General features: G+C 43.3%; 1 protein-coding gene across 1 annotated transcript; it reads right to left on the minus strand.

Moving 5' to 3' along the window:
• Nucleotides 1-1827: 1827 nt before the first annotated feature.
• nuak1b (NUAK family, SNF1-like kinase, 1b) lies at nucleotides 1828-21561 on the minus strand. Its single transcript, XM_022213329.2, has 7 exons — nucleotides 20247-21561; nucleotides 14523-14643; nucleotides 10362-10513; nucleotides 9135-9200; nucleotides 8887-9006; nucleotides 7095-7227; nucleotides 1828-6280 (listed from the first exon to the last, which is right to left on the minus strand). Exons 1-7 carry the CDS (start codon nucleotides 20550-20552, stop codon nucleotides 5187-5189), a joined length of 1992 nt encoding a protein of 663 aa, XP_022069021.2. The 5' UTR covers nucleotides 20553-21561; the 3' UTR covers nucleotides 1828-5186.
• Nucleotides 21562-23570: the final 2009 nt, after the last annotated feature.

A 23570-nucleotide genomic window follows, 5' to 3' on the forward strand; every position in this document is an offset into this window, starting at 1 on the left:
TGATTGGTTTTCAAATGTCAAGGTCTTATCTAATAACAATCTGTAAAGGAGAAAGAGACGAAAACAGGAAAGAAAGTGAACAAATGTCAATTTGGCATTCTGCAGATGAACAAGTCATTTCTTTTGGTTGTGATCATGATGGATAATGTATAATAACACTCATCCCACAAGTATGTTGTTTTGTTTCTGCTGTTGTTTCTGTGCTAACTCAAATTAACTGAATCTATGGCTGAAACTGACAGCCATCACCGTACAGCTGGCAGCACAAGAGGATGCTTCCATTTGCCAAAGCGTAGCTAAAGATATGTGACTCGAGCTCACACTAAAGTATGTGCATTAGCTTACACATAGTTAGCGCCTGCTTTGTGCTTCAACAGAGCTGCTCAGTCCTACAGTGTTTAGTTTTTGTTAATGCAGGACTGCTCTTCACTGTTTCACAAGGCCAAAATGGCTACGTAATGGCAAAACAGAACCCAAGAAACATGAAACTTTAATTTAAACTATACCCTTCATGTAGAAATTTATAATGATTGAATGTCTGAAATGAAGACGGCATTTCCAGTTAATAGGCAGAAATTTAGGTCCGACATTCAAAACAGAATATGATCCGTCTGGCCAATAACCATATGGTCGGATGAGTCTGAGTCTGGTTCTGTTAATGTCACTGATAAACAAAACAACAACATCTACACTGAATCTCGTGACCAATGGAAGAGCAGGAGGTGCATGGGGGCTATAATGTGCGCAAACCAATGTATGTGACCACTAATGAGCTAGACAGGCTTGTATGTGAGGAATGGATTAAAAGTTGTGCCAAGAACCACATTTTGACATAAATATGATATGTTTGGATGATAAGCGCATGAAGGCACAGTGGCAAAGCGGATTGTTCTGCAGAAGTGCTTTGAAATCTTCCCATGGGCGCTTTGATTTGTGTTTCCTCTGTAAAAGTGGGTTGCTATTGGAATTCACTGTAAATTCAAGCTGACCAGAACCACTGTGCTATTCACCAGCCACCTTTCAAGCCTGCAGGGAATGACTTTTAAATGTTTGACTTTGGGTGGAGTGTCACTTTAACATCCATCAAGTTAATTTAACTTTAACTACAGCTGTTGAGGCTGTGTGGAAACTTTGGCTAATTTCAGTACCCAAAAACTGGCCCGTTCTCGTTGGTAGTCCTGCTTTGGAGAGGTTGACTGTCTGCTTTAAACAGGCCAAGAGAGTTGAACAAATTCTATCAAACTGTGTCCCCTTTACTCTTTTAGCATCTTGACACCAATTGCCCCAATAAATTTATTCTAACTGATTAAACATTAAAACAGGACACGACTTCTTACCTCCTTGATGCATCAGTGAGGGTTTTTGGGTCACACAGTCCTAATAAGGAACAGAAATTAGGACACCTCTCCAATTATAGCTTAACTTGTGTCCTACTGTAAGAAGAAAACGGTGAAGTATTTATAGTTCTTTCCAAGTCTGACCTCTGGGAGAGCTTGTTTATCCAGTTCGACTTGAAGTTTATAATGTGAAGACATTCCAATTTTAAGGAGAGCACTGGAAGTCAGACTTTAAGGTCTTAACTCTACAAACACATCAAAGGGATGCCAGCTGTGTGTGAAAGAGCAATACTGGCCTGTTTTCATGGGATGGAGCATTTGCGATGTGAATATCATATAAATCAATACTTATCCCATATAATATTGGACATATTTATGCCTATTTGTATTTCAATTTTTCCTCGCCTGCCTCAGAGGAATGTTGAAATTGCAATTTAACGTTAAATGACTAAAGCCTAAGAATAAAAAAAAGCAGAAAAACAAACGCATATAACTTTCAAGATCCATTTATTTGAGTTGTTACAGTACTACAGGGGCATTGTGTTGACCCAAATGACGAATTAAGACATTTTACAGGATTTTAGGAACTTTGATTGATTGTTACTCCTAAGAACACACACTTGACCACTGCCTTCACAATGAGATGATACCACTCTATTTTAAACAAGCCACAATGTTTTTGTGTGTGGTACGTATTGAACATAGCACACAGTCCGAAGCAGGCCGAAGCATGAGCACGGAGTACTTTGACAACAATTTTTAAATGGCTTGATCAATAAATACAAGTATAAAAAACACCTTGATAATAATTTTTCATTATCAAAAAAAAAAAAGTTCATGAAAGATACCAAAGGCACGCAACTTAATAAACCTTGGCAGTCCAGGATCACCCGCAGACAAAAACATTAAAACCAAAATTGTGGCAATAGCCAGCAATAGTAATGAGCTGTAACGAAAATAATACTTAAATAACATAATAATACTAATTTATTATTATTGTCATAACATTATCCAGTCAAGTTTTCCTATGATTAGACTTTCTGCTAACTAACAGATATGCACCAGTTATTTCCAGTTTGGCAGAGTTAAAGTTTCATCACCAGATTATTTCATCGCTTTAGTTTTTTTTTTCTCCTGGTGTTGTACCAGCATTTTGGACCTCTCCTGCATTGGTAGAGGTGGAAATACTATTGTCAGATATTGAGACACAAGGAAGAACTCTTGCATTTTGCCAAATAAGACTTTAATTATCTGGAGTTGTTTTGTTTTTTTGCATTTTGCATTTTGGAAGCTGTCTGACCCATAGATGTACGAAAACAGCAGAAAATGAGATTAGACCAATTTCAGTCAGATTTGTCTGTTTTTGGAGAGAAATTCTAATACTTCAAGGAAGGAAGTATTTTTCTGCCATAACATAAAGCAATATAAAGTTTCTTATATTTTGGAAAATCAAAAACAGAAGCATAATAAAACAAAATACTAACATAGTATAATTTTCTCACTGTAAATCCAGTTGACAATAAAATGCAATACAAAAGGCAATAAAATGCAATATAATACGCAGTGGGTCTTTCATTTGAATCAGTACCCAGGACCTTTCCTTCACACGAGCAGACCACTGAAAACATTCAACATGTGATCTTGTTCCTTGGGGTCATCTACTGCATGCTTTTCCAACCACATCATTTGATATTCTGGATGATGTCAGTCATCGTTCTCCAAGTTTTTTTGCTGCTTTTGAAAAGTGTAACACACTTTCTAAGGCCATACAGAAGACACAAGTCACACACTGACCCTCAAGACAAGCTGTATCAACACCCTCCAGCATGTCAAATAGAAGAAAATAACAGAAGAAAAATAAAACAAATGTGAGGTAAAGCCAACATGGATATGGTTTCATTCACTAATGGGGATTCCCGAGTTAAAGAAGAATTCAAAGGACTCTCATGAGTCCCTGATGTATTCGTTCCCATGAATCACGTCAAAGCTTCATCCCATCTTTGGTATAACACAAAAACTTTCCGGCTACTCTTTCTACTCACTTTCTTTACTTTCACTAGTCTACATTACAAATCCTTCAAAAAACAAATCGAACACCTTGACCTTTCCTGTGTTTCACAGGAAAGTCCTCCGTGATCTTGGCACCGCTTCATGCATCACTGTCTTTCTCACACTTTTCTTCCCCCTCTAGCTATAAATCTCTACGCACTACCTCCCTCTTACGCTCAAATGAAAACAATAGCTGGCTAATTGTGCTTGGTTGACATAATGAACTAGTATACACAGCTGGAGGGCTCAGCAAACAACCGCAGATCCCACCTGTGCTGAGTCGGTCTGTGGCTGATAGAGATCTCGAGCACCAACACGTCTCCAGCCACCGTCTAAGGAATTTGCTGTGTCATCAGCGAGCTAAAACAAACCACCTGACTTAGCTCTTTTGAAGAGCCACGGGTAAAATATTAACTCGTTCAACTGTGGAAAACACCTAACATGCCTTTGGTAAAAGAAAAAAAAATGCATCTCTCACTAAACAGCCGGTTTCATCAGGTAGCCTTGAAAATGTGAAACAACCAAGGTTAAGAGTGCCAAGCACATTCCACGACTGTGAGATGGTGTCTGCGCCATCTCCCCTCTCTAGATGTCCCACTAGGTGAGCCCCTCCAGACCTCGTGTGCTGCCAGCAAAACTGTGTCCAGCCAAGTCACCTAAACTGCTGACAAACCAAACTATGGGCTTAAACGCTGACAAAGAACACAGAGGAGGGGTTTTGTTTGGCCTGTAGGTGCCAGTATATCTGTGTGTGATTGTACTTATGGAAGGAACAGGGGGGAGGAGACGAGACTGTTTGATCTGAACTGCCTCAGTTTGACCTATGAACCCCAACACAAGTAAAGTTAGTCAGCTGTGCTCTGAAGGCCCTGGGTCTCTCCACATTCACAAACAACATTAAAAATAAGCACAACTGGTGACAGGTTGGCCTGGCTTTTCCCTCCACTTTAAGGAAATGACATACATAATTTTTTATTATGAATCAAAAAAGGCACTTCCTACATACTTCATAGTATCATACACATATATAGGACATACGCTTTTATGAAGGTATACTTGCCTGCGTGTTTTACATGCGCAGACACAGTTATATATGTTGAGTATATATATGTTTCTCATCACCGAGTAACATAATTATATATGTCAGTTCCACACAAAGAATTGGAGACAAGGACTCTTCCAGTAATAGCCAGCACCCACCAGTTTTGCACTTAAAACTAAAGCTACAAAATATTAATAAATAATCAGCAATGTTAGTTATTTTTGGAACAAGACCCTGGTTTGTTTGTTGTTTTTTTTTTAAAGGAAGTAAAGATCACAAAAGCATGTGCTCTGTGTGAGTTTTAAGGTGCTTTTGTAAACTCATATTCAAAATGGGTGGTGTATAAAGAGAGCCAACCAGTTTCTGGTTTGCTGCGTTTGTGATTCTAACTTGCCTTCTTGCTGAATATGTAAACATGTTGAACACAGCAAAGTCTATGGGCGGGCCAAGAAAGCAGACTGGGTGGCATTCTCTCGTGCCAGCTCCGACTCCCTCCCGTTCACACAACCTTAACTGAATTTTCTCTTTCCACCAGAGAAGTGCACCTAAGTGTGTACATCTGTGTGTGCATGTGTGTGAGCGTAGACATATCGTTTCCATCGAGATTTCAGCCCGTTTTTGAAAAGCCATCACCACCCAAAGGTGTATCCCAGTAACGCACCGGTCGTTAATGCTACACACAGACATCTGGACACACACATTCACACACACAGTCATGCTTAAATCCCCCTGCTTCTTCTCTCTCAGCCACCCGTCTGTTAGGTGAGGTTGCTGCTGATGTCCAGGGCTTGCTGGTACACCTGAGTCATGTCCTCCAGGTCCCCCAACAAGGAGAAGCTGCCATTGTCCCCTGGGGAGCCTTTCATTTTGGGGCCACGGCTGAACTTTGGTCCCTGGAGCGGTGGGGCTGCCTGGAAGCCCTTGAAGTTGGCGAGCTGCAGCAGGTTTTCGGCCGAGACACAAGCCCGGATGTTTGGGCGGAGGTGGGGGGTGGAAGGGTGCCACTCGGCGCCACTGAGGGAGCTGGGCGACAGGGACAGGACGGAGCTATCCTCCCCCACTATACTGGAGGGCCGACTCTGACTGCGGGACAGACCAGAGTCGGTTGAGGGAGGAGGCTCACCGAGGACGCCGGCCACTGCTGCCGCTGAGGGAGGCCCGCTGTAGGTGGAGTACTTGCCATTTCGCTTCAAGATGCCCTTTCTCCCCATCACTCTCTTGGGTGGGGAGCTGGCTAGCAGAGACATACTGGCGCCCCCTAAAAGCTCAGAGGACTCACTGCGCTCTGGGGAAGAGTAGTACCCTGATTCCCGCTGTTGGTTGTTCTTCAAGATGCCTTTCTTGGGCAGAGAGGGCACCATCTTGGCTGGCGAGCCTCCTCCCAGAGTCGGCTCCTCTTCCTCTCGATCTGGGCTTGAGGCCTCCTCTCCCCCATCAGCTTGTTGAGGCAGCGCTGTCTGACCCAGCTCCACCTCTTCCAGACTGGCAGACTGCTGCTCCTCAGTAACCCTGGTTTTCAGAATGCCCTTGGGTCTCTTCAGACCTGGCTTGTCCTCGGCTCCACAGTGGGTCTGTCCTGCCTCGACGTTTTCCTTCTTGGACTTTTTGGGCCTCTGGCGCCCCAGCTGGGGCATGGCTGCAGCTTTGGCCCCAGAACCACGTGGCTCAGTGCGGTTCTGCCAGTCGATGAAACGGGCCAGCATGGGCGAGCCTCCATGCTCGCGTTGGGTCTCGCAGTCACACACACTGTTCTTCCAGCCCCAGTTTACCCACCAGTGGTTAGCTATGTCCTCTACTGTAGCCCGGCGCTCAGGGTTCACCATCAGCATCCAGCGGATCAGTCCACGGGCATCTAGCAGAAAACAGAACCATCTGTAAGATGAGTCATGCTGCACGCAAACTGGCATAACAGTGCCAACAGTACAGGCTATTGCAGCCTTAAATGGAGAAGGGTTAGATCAACACATGCAGCAATATTTGAAGCTGTCTCGATTAAAAGGGACTGGCAATAACTGATACAATGATGTAATTGTTTATGTTTTTTAACACAAGTTGCAATCATTCAATTTAGAGACTTTGAAAAACCAGCGCAGTCACTTTGTACCCTTAATTAAAGAATAAGTCACTAAATATTTTAATTGATTATTTTTCCATTGTTCTGCGTAAACCACAATGAATCAACAGTTAAATAACATTTCAACAGATGGCAATGACTAAAGCACCCCGAATGTCTTTGTAACATTCAGTACTGAACGATAAAGGGCATGAAAACAAAATAATTTTTCGATTTTCCGTGTTATTTTTCTGTTCCCGATTGTACCATATTACTAAGGTATTAAATCAGTTCAAACTTAAATATATTGAAAGGGTATGTGTCAATATGTAAAAAAATAAGTGAGTAGTAAGACAGTTTTGTAGCTTTGGTGATATTGAGTGTGTTTATACTAATCCTGACAAAAATGGCAGCGAGTAAAGAAATATGTAGGTCCAACTACATGTGTACATTTAAAACACTCTGATCTATTTTCCATTCAGTTCAGTTTATGGGCCAACATCTGAAAGACTTTTATATTTTCTCTAACAGACACGAAAAGATTTCTTCTCGTTTTTGTATGTGTTCCAGCTGAACTAGAATTGCCAAACTAAAGAGAAGAATCCTAAAGTACCTGAGGACTGAGTAGGCTCTTTGTACTCGCCATTGCTAATCTGGCGAATGAGGTTCTTATGGTCTCCCCCATCAAATGGCATAGTTCCATAGACCAGTGTGTACAGCAGCACCCCAAGAGCCCAGCTGTCCACCTGGAGAAAACAAAGAACTGGTCATAAACTTGTTCATTTCGTAATATGAAGAACATGTTCTGCCTTACAAATAAGGCATGCACAGTACGCATGCTGTATGCAGCAAGAACATAACACACACAAAAAAACGGAGGTGTATTAAGCAATATAAATGCAGTCATCCAAGTCCTGTTTTGATTAGTGATCCATGGTATTAAAATGAATGTTGTGGAATGAGCTCAGCTGTGTTCAACCTCAGAGCAAAGCTTTAAGTGATGCTATGCAGTTTACTTTGACATAAATAAGCAGCCCGATCATTTTTTCACACTAACGCTACACAAGAACATCGCTGTTAAAGAGCTTGTGACACTGCTCCAATTATATCTTCGAAGAAATAATGACAAATGCCAGCAACTCTGGTGCAAATGGCTTGCTCACACACACAAAAGTTGCCCCCACTCTCTCCTGCTCTGTCAGGCAGAGGCAAGGACTTTCTGACGACTAACTTAATGCAATGTGGCTTTCTAAGCAGTTACATAAGAGTTTGTGTCTGGGGCAGGAGGAGGTGCAGAGCCACGTGGGGAGGAGGTGGGAGCGGAAGAGGGTAATGAGACCAGCAGAGATAGCAGAGTCGTGATAGTCTAAACTCTTGACAACTTGCTGGAGAGACGCTGATGACCTGTGTGTTTGTGTGTGAGAGAGAGAAAGACAGAGAGGAAGAGGGAGAATGGGACAGAATAACTATGCCTTGACTGTAGTTCGGAGAAGATGAGATGCTCTGAGGAATGTGCTACTGATGGTTGCAGCTTAAGCTTTGAGACATAGTCTAGGAAGAGGAAATCAGATAGGGCCAGTTAGGGAGCTGGTGTACTTCCTTTAAGGCTCTGGACCCCCGTCAAGAATGTCTCACTCCTCTGTTGCCTTTGGCCCATTCCTGAGGGCGAGACAGGGCACGCACTATTGTTGTGTTCTATTTTTGTTGCCTGTGTTTGCTGTAATTTGTGGCCTCACCCCAACAGTGGTTCTGTAATTTCGATCGAAATCAGACTGCTGTAGTTTTTAGCACTCTCAAGTAAATTATAGTGAATCATGCTAAATTGAACGGTTGGGCTTGAAAATCTAAAAATGAAACTTTTTTCCCCCTCAGTTGCTTTCTTTTATGCAACTGATGCAGTTGTAGAGACAACACCCTACTGAATGACTCTGGACTTTCCAGATAAGTGGCTTTGGGGAGACATTTTCACTATTTCTTTCACCAAAACTATTTGGTTAGATGCTGACTTCAACCACGAGTGCTCTTTGAGGCTGCGAGACTCATTCCAATCCCATCAAGCTGAAGGGAAAGTGAGCAAACACTATCCTCCGGTTCCGCACTTCAAAGGATTCAAACCTTATAGGAAAAGGAGGGCATTGGAGGGATGCAGACAGCATCTACACTGACCCAGTGTGGAGCTGCAAGAGAAACCTCTTACTGACTGAGGACTAATCCCATTTAAGAGGCTGGAAGTAAAGGAGATCGACCACTTTGTGTACGACATGATTGTGGACAACATGATAATAATAATCACTGGTGAGATTTAATGATGAAAACAATATAAGGTGAGAGACCAAATTCACTTTCTAAGGAAGACAATAAGTTGCCAAGCACACAGCTGGGGTTTTAGGTTCATTGAGCCTCACCTCTGGGCCACGGTACGGTCTCCCATTGACGATCTCTGGTGAAGCATAAAGCGGGCTGCCACAGAAGGTTTGCAGCAGCTTGTCCTTATGGTAGAGGTTGGACAGCCCAAAGTCAGCAATCTGTGGAAAGAAGGGTTTGTGTGAACTTTACACAAGCCATGTGATGGTTAATCCCTCATAAAAGGATCATTTGAGATGAGGTATTATAGTCTGAGGGGTAACGCATCACAGATCAAGGGACAACTTACCTTAATATTACAGTTTTCATCCAGTAGCACATTTTCCAGTTTCAGATCCCTGTGCACCACTCCATTCTGAAAATGAATAAGAAAAAACAACAACGATTGATCCATCTGTCAATTCATTATTCATGAGAGATGGATCCAAGTAATAAACAGTCCATTGTATTAAGAGATGATTTACTCTGACAAAGCTAGCTTGTGGCTCTCGGGGGAAATCAAGGCAGCCTGTTGGTCTAGTACGTTTTAATTGGTCTTGTCCCCTCTAGAGTCTTTATGCTGACATCTGCTGTGATTTTCCCTTTTAAATCGACTCACACGCGTCACATAAACATGAGCCTGTAATTACCACCCTGTATGAATGATGTTCTCACAGTATCTTGGGATAAAAACAACTATGCCGTTAATGCACTGGTTTAAAAAAAAAATGCAGGAATTAACATGTGGTATACAGACAGACAGAAACCAGCTCAGATGTGGAGGAGTGACTTCACCCGTCACCCCCCGGCCTGCTTGCGCTGCTGTGCATAGCATCTCCCATTGGTTATTGTCTGGCATGGTGCTCATGTTCACATGACCGTGATTGGTGGATACAAGGGAGAAGTGGTTGCTTGCTTCTTGTGTCAGTGACTCACACCACTCCACCCGGCGGGAGGCTGCGCTTGGTGGTGATGATTCATCATTCATGGCTGTCTGGGACTCTCCTATCTGAGGGCCATGACATCATTTCTATCTCCAGCCGGCAAAGAAGAGTACAACAAGAGGGGAGCCCGTCCGAATGAGCCCAGGGACCTTGGGGTTTTTGATGGGAGTCGGTGAGGTGTGGAACAGGGCTTGACATGGGTGTGGCTGGACTAATCTCTGGGGAAAAGCTGTGGGGGTATCTCGGGACATACATCAGCGCGTGTGGAAACCGACGAGCACAGAATTAATGTGGGGCTTGTTTGTTGCACAGCACTGTAATCGGAGAATAAGCCTGCATTAAACTGGCCTGTGTTCCATCTTCACTCAGAAACAGATGACTCCCTAAGACCTGCGCGCCAAGAAAAGCATACTGTGTAGGGCCAGCAGATTAACTGACTATGTGGCTGACTGTGGAGACGGATGGTTAATGTTATAATACGCCTGGAAAACAAAGTCTGGATGTATGTGAGAGACGCTTTGAGAGATTTTAAGTGACCAGAAAATGAATGTGTGTGTTGCTCTTTGTGTAAAGTATGGAATGGGGTTTCTCACCTTGTGGCAGTGGTGCACAGCAGAGACTATCTGTCTGAAGAAGTGTCGCGTCTCTCGCTCACTCAGGCGCCGACGCTCGCTGATGTAGTCATACAGCTCGCCCTTGCTGGCATACTCCATCACAATCACGATCTTGTCCTTGTTCTCAAACACTGAGAAGTGATAAGGAAATAATTGGAGCCCATTAATATCTCATTTCAGAAATATGCATCTATATTAACGGCAACAGGGATGGGAGGACGAATTCTAAAGTCCTTCCTGGTTCATTCTATTACATTAATAAAATAAATAGCAACTGTTATGTGAAAAGCAGAGTAAACCAGATTGCCCCCCTTTTAGTTTTGGGAGCAGGAATCCAAATTCCAGAAGAGCACATTACAATTCTACACTTCTCCCAGGGTTACATCACCCGAACCCCACCTCATGTGTCTGGCTCCTTCACAACATGGCAGGGAGGGGCTGTTAACTCAATCAAGCCCACTCCTCAGAGACCAGAGCAAGTGGAGTGAAAGTAGTGACAACAGGCCAAAAACCAAGAACCAGATCGTGAAGAGAAAGATTTAGCCTCATGGACAGAAGGTCTGCTGCAGGACGAAATGTTGCCCTTGACACATCATGGTTAAATTTCACATCGTGTCTCCACTTTTCTCAACACACTCCCATATATCTCACCACCACTCTGTGTGTGGGACTAGTGACTGACCATGTCATACAATGCTTTACTTAATAGTGATTCACGACTCAACATAGATAAGAGCATCCTCTTTAATGGTGTAATTAACTTGCCTCTGTTGTATTTATATATGTGAATCATAATGGAAACTCATATGTGTCAGCAGTGACAATGTACTGTGTCTTCTGTTAAAGAGCAGCCATTGACTTTATACGACCAAAGCAAACCCAGAGAAAGGACAGAAGTCAATGTTGGATAGTTAAGCTTTTATCTGACTTTTAAAAATCTACAGAAACATGAAATGCAGATTTGTTACACATCTGCTGACTGTTGAAAGAAATGCTATTGCAGTTGTATTACTGTAAGACACTGCTATCCAAATGTAGTTCACCAAACATATCATTCTGTGTCAGTTTTTAGCCTTCTGCTGTATAATTTCAGCTTGGCAACATACCTCATACTCCTTGGCATGAAGGGAATGACAGTGGTTAGTTGGATGGAGGAGGAGAGGGGAAAAAAAGACCATGGAGGCACTGAGGAGATGACAACAACACAGTCAGCCATGTTGCTGCATATTGTGTGTGTTGATTTTCCCACACAGCAGGGTCACTGGGGGTGAGGGTCTCTGCTTTCTGCACCCTTGAGTGAGCACCTTCATCGTCTGTCACAGTACTTTCCTCAGGGGCCTCCCTTTCCTCCCTCCTTCCCTCCCTGCCAGGGTCCTTTTAAAGATATAATCCTCTACAAAAACACACAGTTGCTGAGTGATGGTAACCCTCCTTATTGTGACTGTCTGGCTGCTTGGGAAGTAACAGACGGGATGTAAGCCAAGCACTCTGGAGGGCAGAGCAGATTCATCCCCCCGATTGGCGGACTGAGTGGTGACCTGGGGTGTCATTCGCAGCGATCCTTGCTGAAGTTGAGCACGGAGAGCCAATTCTCAGCTTGCACCCCCATTTACCTTTGACCCATGGCGCTGAAGTAATTACCTGGCTTACATAACTTGGGTTTGTTATGGCCTGTTGGCTATGCCAGCCATCACTACAGCCTTGCTGTCACTCACTGGGCTTTGTTCACAGGTCAGGCCCTCACATCTGACTAATTAGCACCTATTGTCCTAATATTTGCACTGATGATAGACTGCTGTTGCAAACTTGCACAGGGGACAAGAAGCAGAGTACTATTACAAAGTGTAACACAGAAAGCAGGAGGAATACTACTAATGCAGAAAACACACAAATGCACACTTCTGGATTCAGGTTTCTTGATGCTGAGTACATCGAGGTCATTACTTGAACTGGCTGTATTTACTGAACATCTAGATCATCAGAAGGACGCTTACTTAAGTTTTTGCAAAAAGCTACATTAGAGGACTGATACCACTCTCATAGCTGTGCAGTGCATATGAAGCTACAGACAGCAGCCAGTTAGCTTAGCTTAGCATAGAGTCTAGGAGCGTGAAGCAAACCTGTTTTACAAGGGGTTATATGTCAGGCGATAGACTACATAACTGGTTGCTGCTTGTAATGTTATATTTTCTGTACAGACATGAGAAATTGTAGCCTTGATCTCTTTATTGTATTGTAAAAAAATCAAATAAGCTAATTTCCAATAATTCCTATAATTTGTCTCATTCCTAGATGCTCTACAGCATCTGTCTATACATTCACAAACATGGTTAGTAACATGTTGTTTGGATGCATCAATTTGTTTATTTACAGCATTCTTTGGAGTTGACTAGTTTCCCTGAAAGGAGGACACTTCGATACACGATTAGGTCTGAGGAGCAAAGACCAAAATCCACTTTTAAATGCCCCACACAGCATGCTGATGGATGCAGAATGTAAGGGAGTGGTAAAAATCAATCTTCACGCACACATCTGGTTCAGCTTTGCTTCACACAAGGCAGTTAGCAGGGGCTGTTGAAGAGGGTGTTGCCGGATACACAAATCTCTGGGCCTCCTATACATCTCTAAAGCAAGGCTGGGCGGAGGCCAGGCCACAACAGTAAACGCTGGGTTTGAGGAGAAACACCAAAGAGCAAGAGCAATGAGTCTGGTAGAGTTTGCTGGTGGAGTAGGCTGCTTATAAAGGAAGGCAACCCACAAAGGATCAGCATACAGGCTCGTCAGAGTTTATAAAGTTGGGTGTACTTTCAATCATTCTCTTAGAAAACACATAAAACTCAGCTGCACTTCAGCCCTCCAGCTGACTGCTGGCACGTTCCCATGACAAATAGTGATGTTTGTTGCATATCCACGTTGCTGATAACAACCTGGGGACTTTGAAACTGAACAAAGAGCAGTGGGTAAGCCGGTTTGAGCAGTGGCATACAACCTGCTGCCATTGTGCCAGAGCTGCTATCCTGAAAAGCGCATTGAATCTGCTGCTTTGTTGACATAGGCATAAAAATAGTCACGAGTCACATATCATATGAGACCAGCTCTCACATTAGTGCCTCGTGACTTTAAATGCGTCCAAATAGGCTCAGACTACAATTATGAGAGATGATTAATTGCCGGCAATATGTTGAAAAAATTCAATGGGAATTGTTCAACTTTTACACTCACCATTAATTCTAATCTCTGTTGACTTACAGTGAGGTTAAGGTCATGCAAAAGGACCCATATGAAAAAAAGGAGGTCCCAAAGAATAAATATACGTGCTGTCTGAGCTTGATTTGAGGGCTTTGATATTTAGAGGGTTGTTTCCTGAGGTAGATATATGTTGACATTGCTCCAAGGAAGGATTAGGGCCTTTCCTCCCACTGCATAGCAATGGTCCAGAGTCAGACAAGGTGCAAGCCTGGGTGACTGGGGTCAATCCAGTATCTCCCTTGCTATACACACTCTCATACAATGATACAATGACAAATATACATACATACATACATACATACATACATACATACATACATACATACATACATACATACATACATACATACATACATACATACATACATACATACATACATACATAATTCAAGCATATATACATGTATATATCCTTGGACTGTGCAAACACACTCATGCACAAGTACAGTCTGGTTTCCAGCTGCAGTTGTCTCTAAGCATCAGCAGATGTCTGGCCCTGAGATCAAGACCAGAGTAGACAAGGGATGAGACCTCTTAGATGTGGGAGAGGCAATCCCTTAGAATATCACCCCTCTTATAAACACAAACTTGCAGCATACACACACAGACACATGCACACACACATCTAGACGCACACCGTCAAAGCCATCCAGACTTTTACTGGCCCAGGCAGCCAGACAGAGAAGATGAATAACATCCCAGAGCTGTAGTCCAGGACTTATTATGACATCTGCATGTCATAACACGACAGTCCTGCAGCTTGGCCACGAGTGCTAAATGAGCTGAGGGAGGGAGAGTTTTGAACTTTTGTGTTTTTGTTTATGTGTGCTCAAGTCAAACGTGTCTCTATGATTTGTCATGTGTACGTGTGTTTCCAGACGTGACCCTCACCTTCATATATAGAGATGATGTGTGGGTGGCGGAGGGATGACATGATCTCAATCTCTCGGCGGATGTGTACCATGTCCTGCTCATCCTTGATCTTCTCCTTCCGAATTGACTTGATAGCAACCTGGGAACAGGAGACAGAATACACTTTGATCAAAGGACTTATAGCAACATAAAATTTAAATTTCGCAGAAAAAGAATTTAGGGTTCAAAGCAAAACACATCTTGAGAGCAACATGTGTAACAGTTTAAAACACAAGTCCCTTTATTCAAATAAACTGATTACAGAAACATGTGTCTTTAAAACAGGACTAAAAGATAACACATTTATGTCACATGCATTATCTTATCAATGAACTTTGAAAATGTACATGACGCTTGCACATTCTTCACACTGTGAGGTCTGTCGTGGCAAAAACATTGCTCAAACACTTTCTCAAAAAAAACTCATCAACCTCATGTTTCTGGGGCCCTATGAGGTCTGTGTGATAACCTTTGACCTCAACAAGCCTTGCGGACATACCAGCCAGGGTCTAACAGAGATGTAATCCCAGTTCTCCACGGTGTAATTTACTCTGCATGAAGTAAAGTGACGGTGAAAAAGAACCGAACACCTGGTGCCGTCATTGTTCTGTGCTCTAACGTGGCTTGGACAAACATTTCACCAAGCATTAGTCAGCATTAAAGCTTAGACTATGAGAAGTGCAGCCAGGCCCTCTAATAGAAACACCAGAAGGCAGAATCACACAGTGAAACATGGTGGTTTCCATAGCAACCATCTACCTAGAAACAGCTGTTGGGAAAAACATAGAACTAATCAGCTGTGTCCAAAATCATCCCCGTACACTTATTCTCAGCTCCGTATATCTATTAGATTCTACAGCCACACCAGCGCACAGTATTCCCATGTGCTAAATGCTAGTGCCAGCATGCTAACATGCTTACAGATATCGTCATAATGTTAGACATCATGTTCACTATGCTACCTTAGTGTGTTAGTATTAGCAGGTTAACATTGTGTATTAGCATTACACACAGCTTATTACAGATTAGGTTGTTGGAAATGTCATTATCTTTTCTGGAATTCAGAAAAAAAAAGTGTTGGACAAATTAAAATTCTGGCTGAGGGCGAGAGAAAAGTTTAGGAATCTTGAAAGTTACTGCAGTTCTTCCAGTGGGGACCATGGATGTCAATGCTAATTTTTGTGGCAATCAATCTAACAATTATGGAGGCATTTCTCTCAAAACCACAAATGTGAACCTCATGGTGGTGCGAGTGGAAAAAAGTCACAGGATACAAGAAAGTCAGTTGGCTTCTCCCTCTGGACACTATCAGTGTCTGTGCAGTATTTTATGGTAATCTATTTGAATGCTTTTGATATATGTCAGTCTGTACCAAAGTGGTGGATGAACTGAATGATCAGCCAACACTATCATCCCTGGAGCACATAAGGATCTTCAGAATCATGAAATAGAGTTGAGGAAGGTGTTAAATGTTCACAATCTCTGGAGGAAGGAAGGAAGGAAGGAAGGAAGGAAGGAAGGGAGGCCTGGAGGTTAGAGTCCTCCTCCATACATCAAACTGTCAGTATTAACCTGCATAGCCATGTTTCCTCCCTTGTCAAAAAGTCCTTGAGAAGACACTAATCACCACCCAGCGTCTTATTTTTAGTCATTCTTATTAAGAACCGGTAATGGCCTACAATTGAAACAGCCTAAATGCTGGCCTGCTGGGAACTTTATGGAGAAACTAGGAGACTGAGAAGGGGTCGAGGAAGTGATTTAGTCTACTCACTTTGCCAAATAGGCCTGGTATGGGAGATTCAACAGTCAACAATGCCAATTAATTTGATGATTTTTCATTCTCAAAGCAATGTGACCACTGAAACTGGATGAACTCAAAGTGCTAACCTATGCACTCCAAAAATGAGAGGTTAGCGACCTTCTCCAAATAAACCAATGGAGAGTACACAGACTAGCACATCGCTCTAATTGTAGCCTAAACATTCTGGATTGAGTCCTGGGTTTCCTTTGATCAGGCCCGTATAGAGTCTGTTCACTCTGAATTCTGTTAGTTTAAACTTTTGTCCTCCCCTAGTCAAGCTGTAGTATTCGGAGGAGCCCAGCTTTATTCCATGCAGCAGAAACCACAGGCAGTAGCGAGTGCCAAGCTAATTACCGTGTACATCAATAAAAATAACCCCAAACCGGAATAGCTCCTATCCAGAGCATGCCTTGATTACATAGAATTTAAAGAAATGAAACCATAATAAACAAGTCCAGGGGGTTCACATGCTGTGTTCATAATTGGTAAAAGTTGTTTGTGTTTTAACACTGATAGTTTCCCTTACCTCATCAGAATCATCAAGATTTTATCACTGACCCCCAAAACGTGTGTAACATTTTTGGCTTTGGTAGTGAGCAGTCAAACACAATGTGAGTCACCTTTTTGGATTTTATGCAGGAATTCATTCAGGAATTCCTTAATTTAGGAAACAATTGAGCAAGGCCTAAAAAAGTTAAATGCAAAGGCAAGTAAAATGTCTCAGCATGACTGCTGCCGAAAACCAAAGTATTTTTTTTCTCCTAAAAGGACGGTAATCAATCTTCAACAGTCATTATCTTAATTCTACACTGTATGCTAACTCAGTGAATGAGCCAGCTCTCCCACATTGGGCTTGAGACAAAGCCAGGTATCTCCTGTGTATCTCCTCATGTTCTCTTGCCCTGACCCCGATGTGGATCATTAAACAGGACTGCAGATCAGCCACTTGCCAGCTGGCCGGGCTGGCTGACACAGCTACGCTTGTCCTTAAGTGGATCCCTATTACTGTCACTCACAGTAAACAGGCGCTGCACTGCTGCCCACGCCGGCCCCTGCCAGGTATGGGGTGGCCTCATCTGCCCGCCCCCCGATTCTGACCCAACCCTTGTTCTCAAAAGAGCTTGTTTGAAGTGAAAGTCCATGTTTCGCTTCAGTGAAGCCTGACATCTTCCTGCACTTTCTCAGGCCATTAAAATAGATGAAGTATTCATCACAAGCTTGTCCGTCCCTGCATTGTTTAAAGATCATGATCATCTGCTGTGTCGACTGTGTGTCTGAGTCAGAGTTGGTGGGGGACAGAGAGGGAGAGAGTGAGTGGGAGAAGGAGGGCTGTCAATTTTCCAAAGAAGTATATTCTCAAACACAGCCAGGAATCATAATACCTCATCAGCAGCACCACATATAGCAGAGGAATGTTAGTGCTTTCCCTCCTGCGTACCTCTCCATTGAATCCATTGTTGGGGAATGATGTAATCTGGTGCTTTAAGCTCATATTAATATGACTCTGTATCCACTTTAACTGAGATTGTCCCTCCCTTGTTATGGTAGTGGGCTTCCCTGTATCTCTGGGGTAACTGCACACCCCCTCCTGTCTGTGATGGATCCTCCATACAGGATATTAACCTTCCCCTCCAATCTCATTTCCTGCTGTGGATGCCCTTTCATGTGTCAGAGTCCATTTTAGGCCTGGCTGTCATCGCGACCTTTTCACTACAGTCATCTAGACGGCATATAATACATTCAAACTCACACCGCGTCTTTCTGTCTCTCTCACGAGTATACAAACATGGAACACATCTTCTCGAGTCATGCACAGTCATGAGCTGGTGCATATGTCACATATCTACAATATGATCTCTGTGATCAATTGCACTTCATATAATGTTGGGCTTCCATTAAGCTGCCAAGCAGTGCGAGACATATGCTTTCCAGATTAAAACAGACAGTCGCTCAGTTCAGCTTTTGCTGACACACTGAATGTGCCCACATCCAATCAATCTTCCTCAAGTGCCTACAGTTCACTCCCACACATCTGCACACACACACACACACACACACACACACCTTCCTCAGTTTATCACCTAGCGCTGCATTTCTCATTGTTTTCGTGGAACGAGGCAGGAAAAGGTGCAGGGAGACGACTTGGTTGCATAACAGTCTTGCCATACAGCTGTATCTGCCATACAGACACAAGGGACTTCCTCTGGGTCAGAGGTCAAGTAAACTCTAACAACGCAGTGCTGGATGCATGTGACCCGTGAGGTGGCTGGCAGTCATGCACTGCCAACATTCCACGTGCAGAGACGTTGCTTCTACAAGGACTTCCTCAAGACATACAGGGTCTGACATGAAACACAGTGATAGAGGGAACTGGAGGTCCTTTACTTTTCTATTGCAAGTGGAATGCTATGCTCATCACAGTGCTGCAGATACTAGAGGAATAGAAGGCATTAGGCTACAGAGTTTTGACATTTTTTTGTTAACCAAAGTCAACCATATGAGATCAAATAAAACCTTGACATTTTACCATAGTAAAATACTTGAGAAGTAGGACAAGAGAATATACTCTACTTGAGGGTTTATGGTTACTGTATTGAATATTCTTTTGCCAGGAACTATGAAACATTTGGAGACATTGTTGACCCGTGCTAAGTTTCTCCCTGGCATTTCCAGCACATGGAAAGTTCGTCACACCCTACCAGAGTGGGCACAGGGGTCATATTTTGCCACACATGGAAATTTGGAGAGGTTTGCAGGTCTGCTGGGACATAACAGCAGATGGCGGGTTTTCTATGACGAATAAAGCTAATCACTTTAAATACAGAAACAGAAAGTGACAGACTGACCCATTCAAACACACACGCACACAGCACAAAGTTGTGTGAGTAAAAGACTGACTTTACACAAGTGTGCAAACGTCTTAGATGCTAATAGCACCGTATAAAATGATGTGATAATTCTTTGTACTCATCAGTTCACTGCATGCATTGAAGTGAAGTAAATGAAAACAAAATCAATTCAGTATGACCTTCCATTCCATTTAAATTGGGCAGATAAGTTGTTCCAAGCATCTTGGAGAACTTGCTGCAGCTCCTCTGTAGATTTGGGTTGTCTAAGTATAGCTTGTCATGTGCTGCAAAATGAATCTGAGACCTGATCATATGCCTCACTGGTGAGAAGGACAAAGGATTTAAGCATTTAAAGAGTTTAAAACTTCTGCAGTCTCGCATGTCTAAAATACTTTAAAAATGTGAATAAGTCTTGGTTGTATCTCTGGGGGAATTTTTGGCTGCTTTTGAGTATGTGTACTGGATTCACATCAGTGTTTCAGTAGCTGGATTTGCACTTCAGCATCCGGTCGTGAGGCCCTGCACAGGACAAGGCGTGTGCGATGCAGCTCTCTGGCCCCATGGGCCTTTTTGGAGCATGGGGGGAATTCCCAGCGGGGGAAGGACATGCACGCCTCTGAGGGCAACAAACCACTTAATTTAGGACCAGTACTGTTTGTAGTTGCTAGTAAAGGGCGCTACAGAAGCAGAGCTGTACCTGTGTAGTAGACTACTGTTACTATCAGGGTCCAGCCCCCTCAGCCCAGACGTACACTGTACTTTGTAAATAGGAATGGGAACGATCTCAGGGTTTTCTTTGTCACTTTGTGTTGTGAACCTGGTGTGGTATCTCTATATCTATATCTATTTATATGCAGAGACACTTCAGTCTTTCCCAAAGGCGGTAGGAAGTAACTGAACCCTAATCTGGAGATCCACTTCTATCCAGTAATTGACAAAATAACCTAATTACAGTAAAGCCAACGTCACAAAGGGTGTTTCAAAAGTATGCATGTATTAAAGTGCTCACTAAAGGCCTCATGCCAGATGTTTACAGCTCTCTAAGTGGCTCACCTCTCTGCCCGAGTGTCTCTCTATGGCCTTCTTGACTTTGCCATAGGTGCCTCTTCCCAGCGTCTCCAGCAACTCGTAGCGGTGTTTCAGGTTGTGCTTGTGATGGTGTTTCTTCACGCCCGAGTTCCTCCGTCCATCGCCGCCTGCCGGGGTCTCCTCAGGTGAGCAGCCGGCAGGTGGAGGTGGAGCCGGGGCTGGGGGTGCAGGGCAGAGGTCACCCAGCGCCGGTTTGCCCGCCGAGCTTTGGCCTTTCTGGGCGTCGGGACGGGTGACCCCCCGGTGGAGCGATAAATAAGCGGTTTCCATCTCACTAGGGAACAAGCTTCCCACTGTTAAATATTTCAAACTACCTACTTAATAAAATTGATAATATAATACTTATAGGCCTAATAATAGTGATAATAAATAAATAAATTACAAGGAATAACGCTAGTCATGTCATCACGTGTGGAAAATAGCATTTCCAGATTGTCTCGGTTGATCAATTGGCTCTGATCAAAGTGAAGAGACGTCTTCTCTTACCTAATCATGTTATTATCGCTCTATAATCAATCTGCTAACGCATTACTAACGGAGCACAACGGTTTAAAAGGATCGCACCATAATAAAGGCTCTCCTCTATCCTATCACTGGATTAAAATTAATTCTAGTGCCAATATTGTAATAAAAAAAACACCTCCTGTGATCAGATTTCGACAGCAGGCTGCATGCCAAGAAGCTGAACACACTTTCGATTCAAAGACGCTATTGGCTATAATATAAGATCAGGCTCCATCCCATTAAAAAAAAAGAAAATAAATCGCTCTGATCTCCTCACTCCTCAATGGACTGTCATGCTCTAGCTGTGGTTAATTCACATTATCTATCGTGCTGAACGCTGCCAACATCACGAGAAAGGCGAGAAAGCTGCGACGAAACCGGCGTTTTGGATGAAGATGACCCTCATTTTGTCTCCGGCCCAGGTACAGCTCCTCATTCATCGGGACTCTGTCTATTGTGCCCCTGCAGGCTCCGAGCCGTGGTCAGCCGTGCTGGAAGTGCGCTGGGATCGGACACTATCTCAAGCTCAGTCGCTCTGGATATTGCCATGGTCGTTTCGCTGCTCCCCCTCTAATTCTTCTCCTTCTTCTTCTCGGTGCGCCCTTCTTCTTCTGTTTCTCCTTCTTCCCTTTTCTCTCTCTATCCTCGGCGTGAGGGGCTGTGGAGGAGGAATGCGAGAGGATCCGAGATCGGAGGCGGAGTTTCGGCAGACCTCCTCCTTTCTTCTCTGTCTTTTCTCTTCCCTTCTCATCCCCTCTCACATCTCTGATATGACTGATCAGGGGCGTAGCCAGGGATCATGTGTGCAGGAGGTTACCCCCCCCCCAACTATTTCCTTCAGTGTCTTATGGCCACACAGTCCAAAGATTACATTTAAACACCATTTCCATGCATAGTTATCACCTACACTATTGTGTCATTTGTTTGGATGAGACTTAACCTATAATGTATGGAGGAGTAGACATATTTGAAAATAAATAGAAAGACAGAGAGCTAAATACTTAATTTATCCAAATGGGTAAATTCAAGTATTCAGTAGGCCACACATGCTACAATTAAAAAAAAAAAACAAGGAAACCAATGTATAAAAGAAACCGCAATTAATGTGCAAAAAGACCTGATCGAAGAAATAAGGTGATTAATTGCTGATATTTACAATAACAGCAATACTATTTTCTTTCTCTTTTTTGCCTAGCAAAGGTGGCTGACATACACTCTGTTTGAACTAGTTAATATTATTTATGTCTGTCAGCCTTAAAACTTAACAAAAGTAGGCCTGTGACACAAAAAGCCTGAAATTGGAAGTAAATATATTCCAAAAAGTAAACAGATATTAAACATAAAAAAGACAAAAAGAAGAAGACAATAACAAATCATATCAGTAATCAGCCTACTCAATGTGTGTGAGCTGTGTATAATTATGTGTTTATTAATGCTGACTGTATTTACACTCAACAAAAATATAAACGCAACATTTTTGTTTTTGCTCCCATTTTTTATGAGATGAATTTAAAGATCTAAAACTTTTTCCACATACACAATATCACCATTTCTCTCAGATATTGTTCACAAATCTGTCTAAATCTGTGATAGTGAGCACTTCTCCTTTGCTGAGATAATCCATCCCACTTCACAGGTGTGCCATATCAAGATGCTGATTAGACACCATGATTAGTGCACAGGTGTGCCTTAGACTGCCCACAATAAAAGGCCACTCTGAAAGGTGCAGTTTTGTTTTATTGGGGGGGGGCACTCCTCTTCATTGGCTGTGCGAAGTTGCTGGATATTGGCAGGAACTGGTACACGCCGATATACTCATATACGCCGATCCAGAGCACCCCAAACATGCTCAATGGGTGACATGTCCGGTCAGTATGCTGGCCATGCAAGAACTGGGACGTTTTCAGCTTCCAAAAATTGTGTACAGGGGGCTGTGCATTATCCTGCTGCAACATGAAGTGATGTTCTTGGATGTATGGCACAACAATGGGCCTCAGGATGTCGTCACGGTATCTCGGTGCATTCAAAATGCCATCAATAAAAAGCACCTGTGTTCTTCGTCCATAAAAGACGGCTGCCCATACCATAACCCCACCGCCACCATGGGCCACTCCATCCACAACATTGACATCAGAAAACCGCTCACCCACACAACGCCACACACACTGTCTGCCATCTGCCCTGAACAGTGTAAACCGGGATTCATCCGTGAAGAGAACACCTCTCCAACGTGCCAGACGCCATCCAGTGTGAGCATTTGTCCACTCAAGTCGGTTACGACGATGAACTGGAGTCAGGTGGAGACCCCGATGAGGACGACGAGCATGCAGATGAACTTCCCTGAGACGGTTTCTGACAGTTTGAGCAGAAATTATTTGGTTATGCAAACCGATTGTTTCAGCAGCTGTCTGAGTGGCTGGTCTCAGACCATCTTGGAGGTGAACATGCTGGATGTGGAGGTCCTGGGCTGGTGTCGTTACACGTGGTCTGTGGTTGTGAGGCTGGTTGGATGTACTGCCAAATTCTTTGAAACGCCTTTGGAGACGGCTTATGGTAGAGAAATGAACATTCAATACACGAGCAACAGCTCTGGTTGACATTCCTGCCGTCAGCATGCCAATTGCACGCTCCCTCAAATCTTGCCACATCTGTGGCATTGTGCTGTGTGATAAAACTACACCTTTCAGAGTGGCCTTTTATTGTGGGCAGTCTAAGGCACACCTGTGCACTAATCATGGTGTCTAATCAGCATCTTGATATGGCACACCTGTGAGGTGGGATGGA

Source organism: Acanthochromis polyacanthus, chromosome 8 (assembly GCF_021347895.1).
Source record: "Acanthochromis polyacanthus isolate Apoly-LR-REF ecotype Palm Island chromosome 8, KAUST_Apoly_ChrSc, whole genome shotgun sequence".
In the NCBI taxonomy this organism is placed as follows: domain Eukaryota; kingdom Metazoa; phylum Chordata; class Actinopteri; family Pomacentridae; genus Acanthochromis; species Acanthochromis polyacanthus.

What these genes read in the sequence shown, in the direction of transcription:
- nuak1b (XM_022213329.2), bottom strand. Translation starts at nt 20,552, where the DNA reads ATGGAAACCGCTTATTTATCGCTCCACCGGGGGGTCACCCGTCCCGAC. An exon ending in ATGAAAACTGTAATATTAAG is followed by an intron (nt 9,007 to 9,134) that starts GTAAGTTGTCCC and finishes TTCTTTCCACAG; the next exon opens with ATTGCTGACTTTGGGCTGTC. An exon ending in GACCGTACCGTGGCCCAGAG is followed by an intron (nt 7,228 to 8,886) that starts GTGAGGCTCAAT and finishes TGTTTTCTCCAG; the next exon opens with GTGGACAGCTGGGCTCTTGG.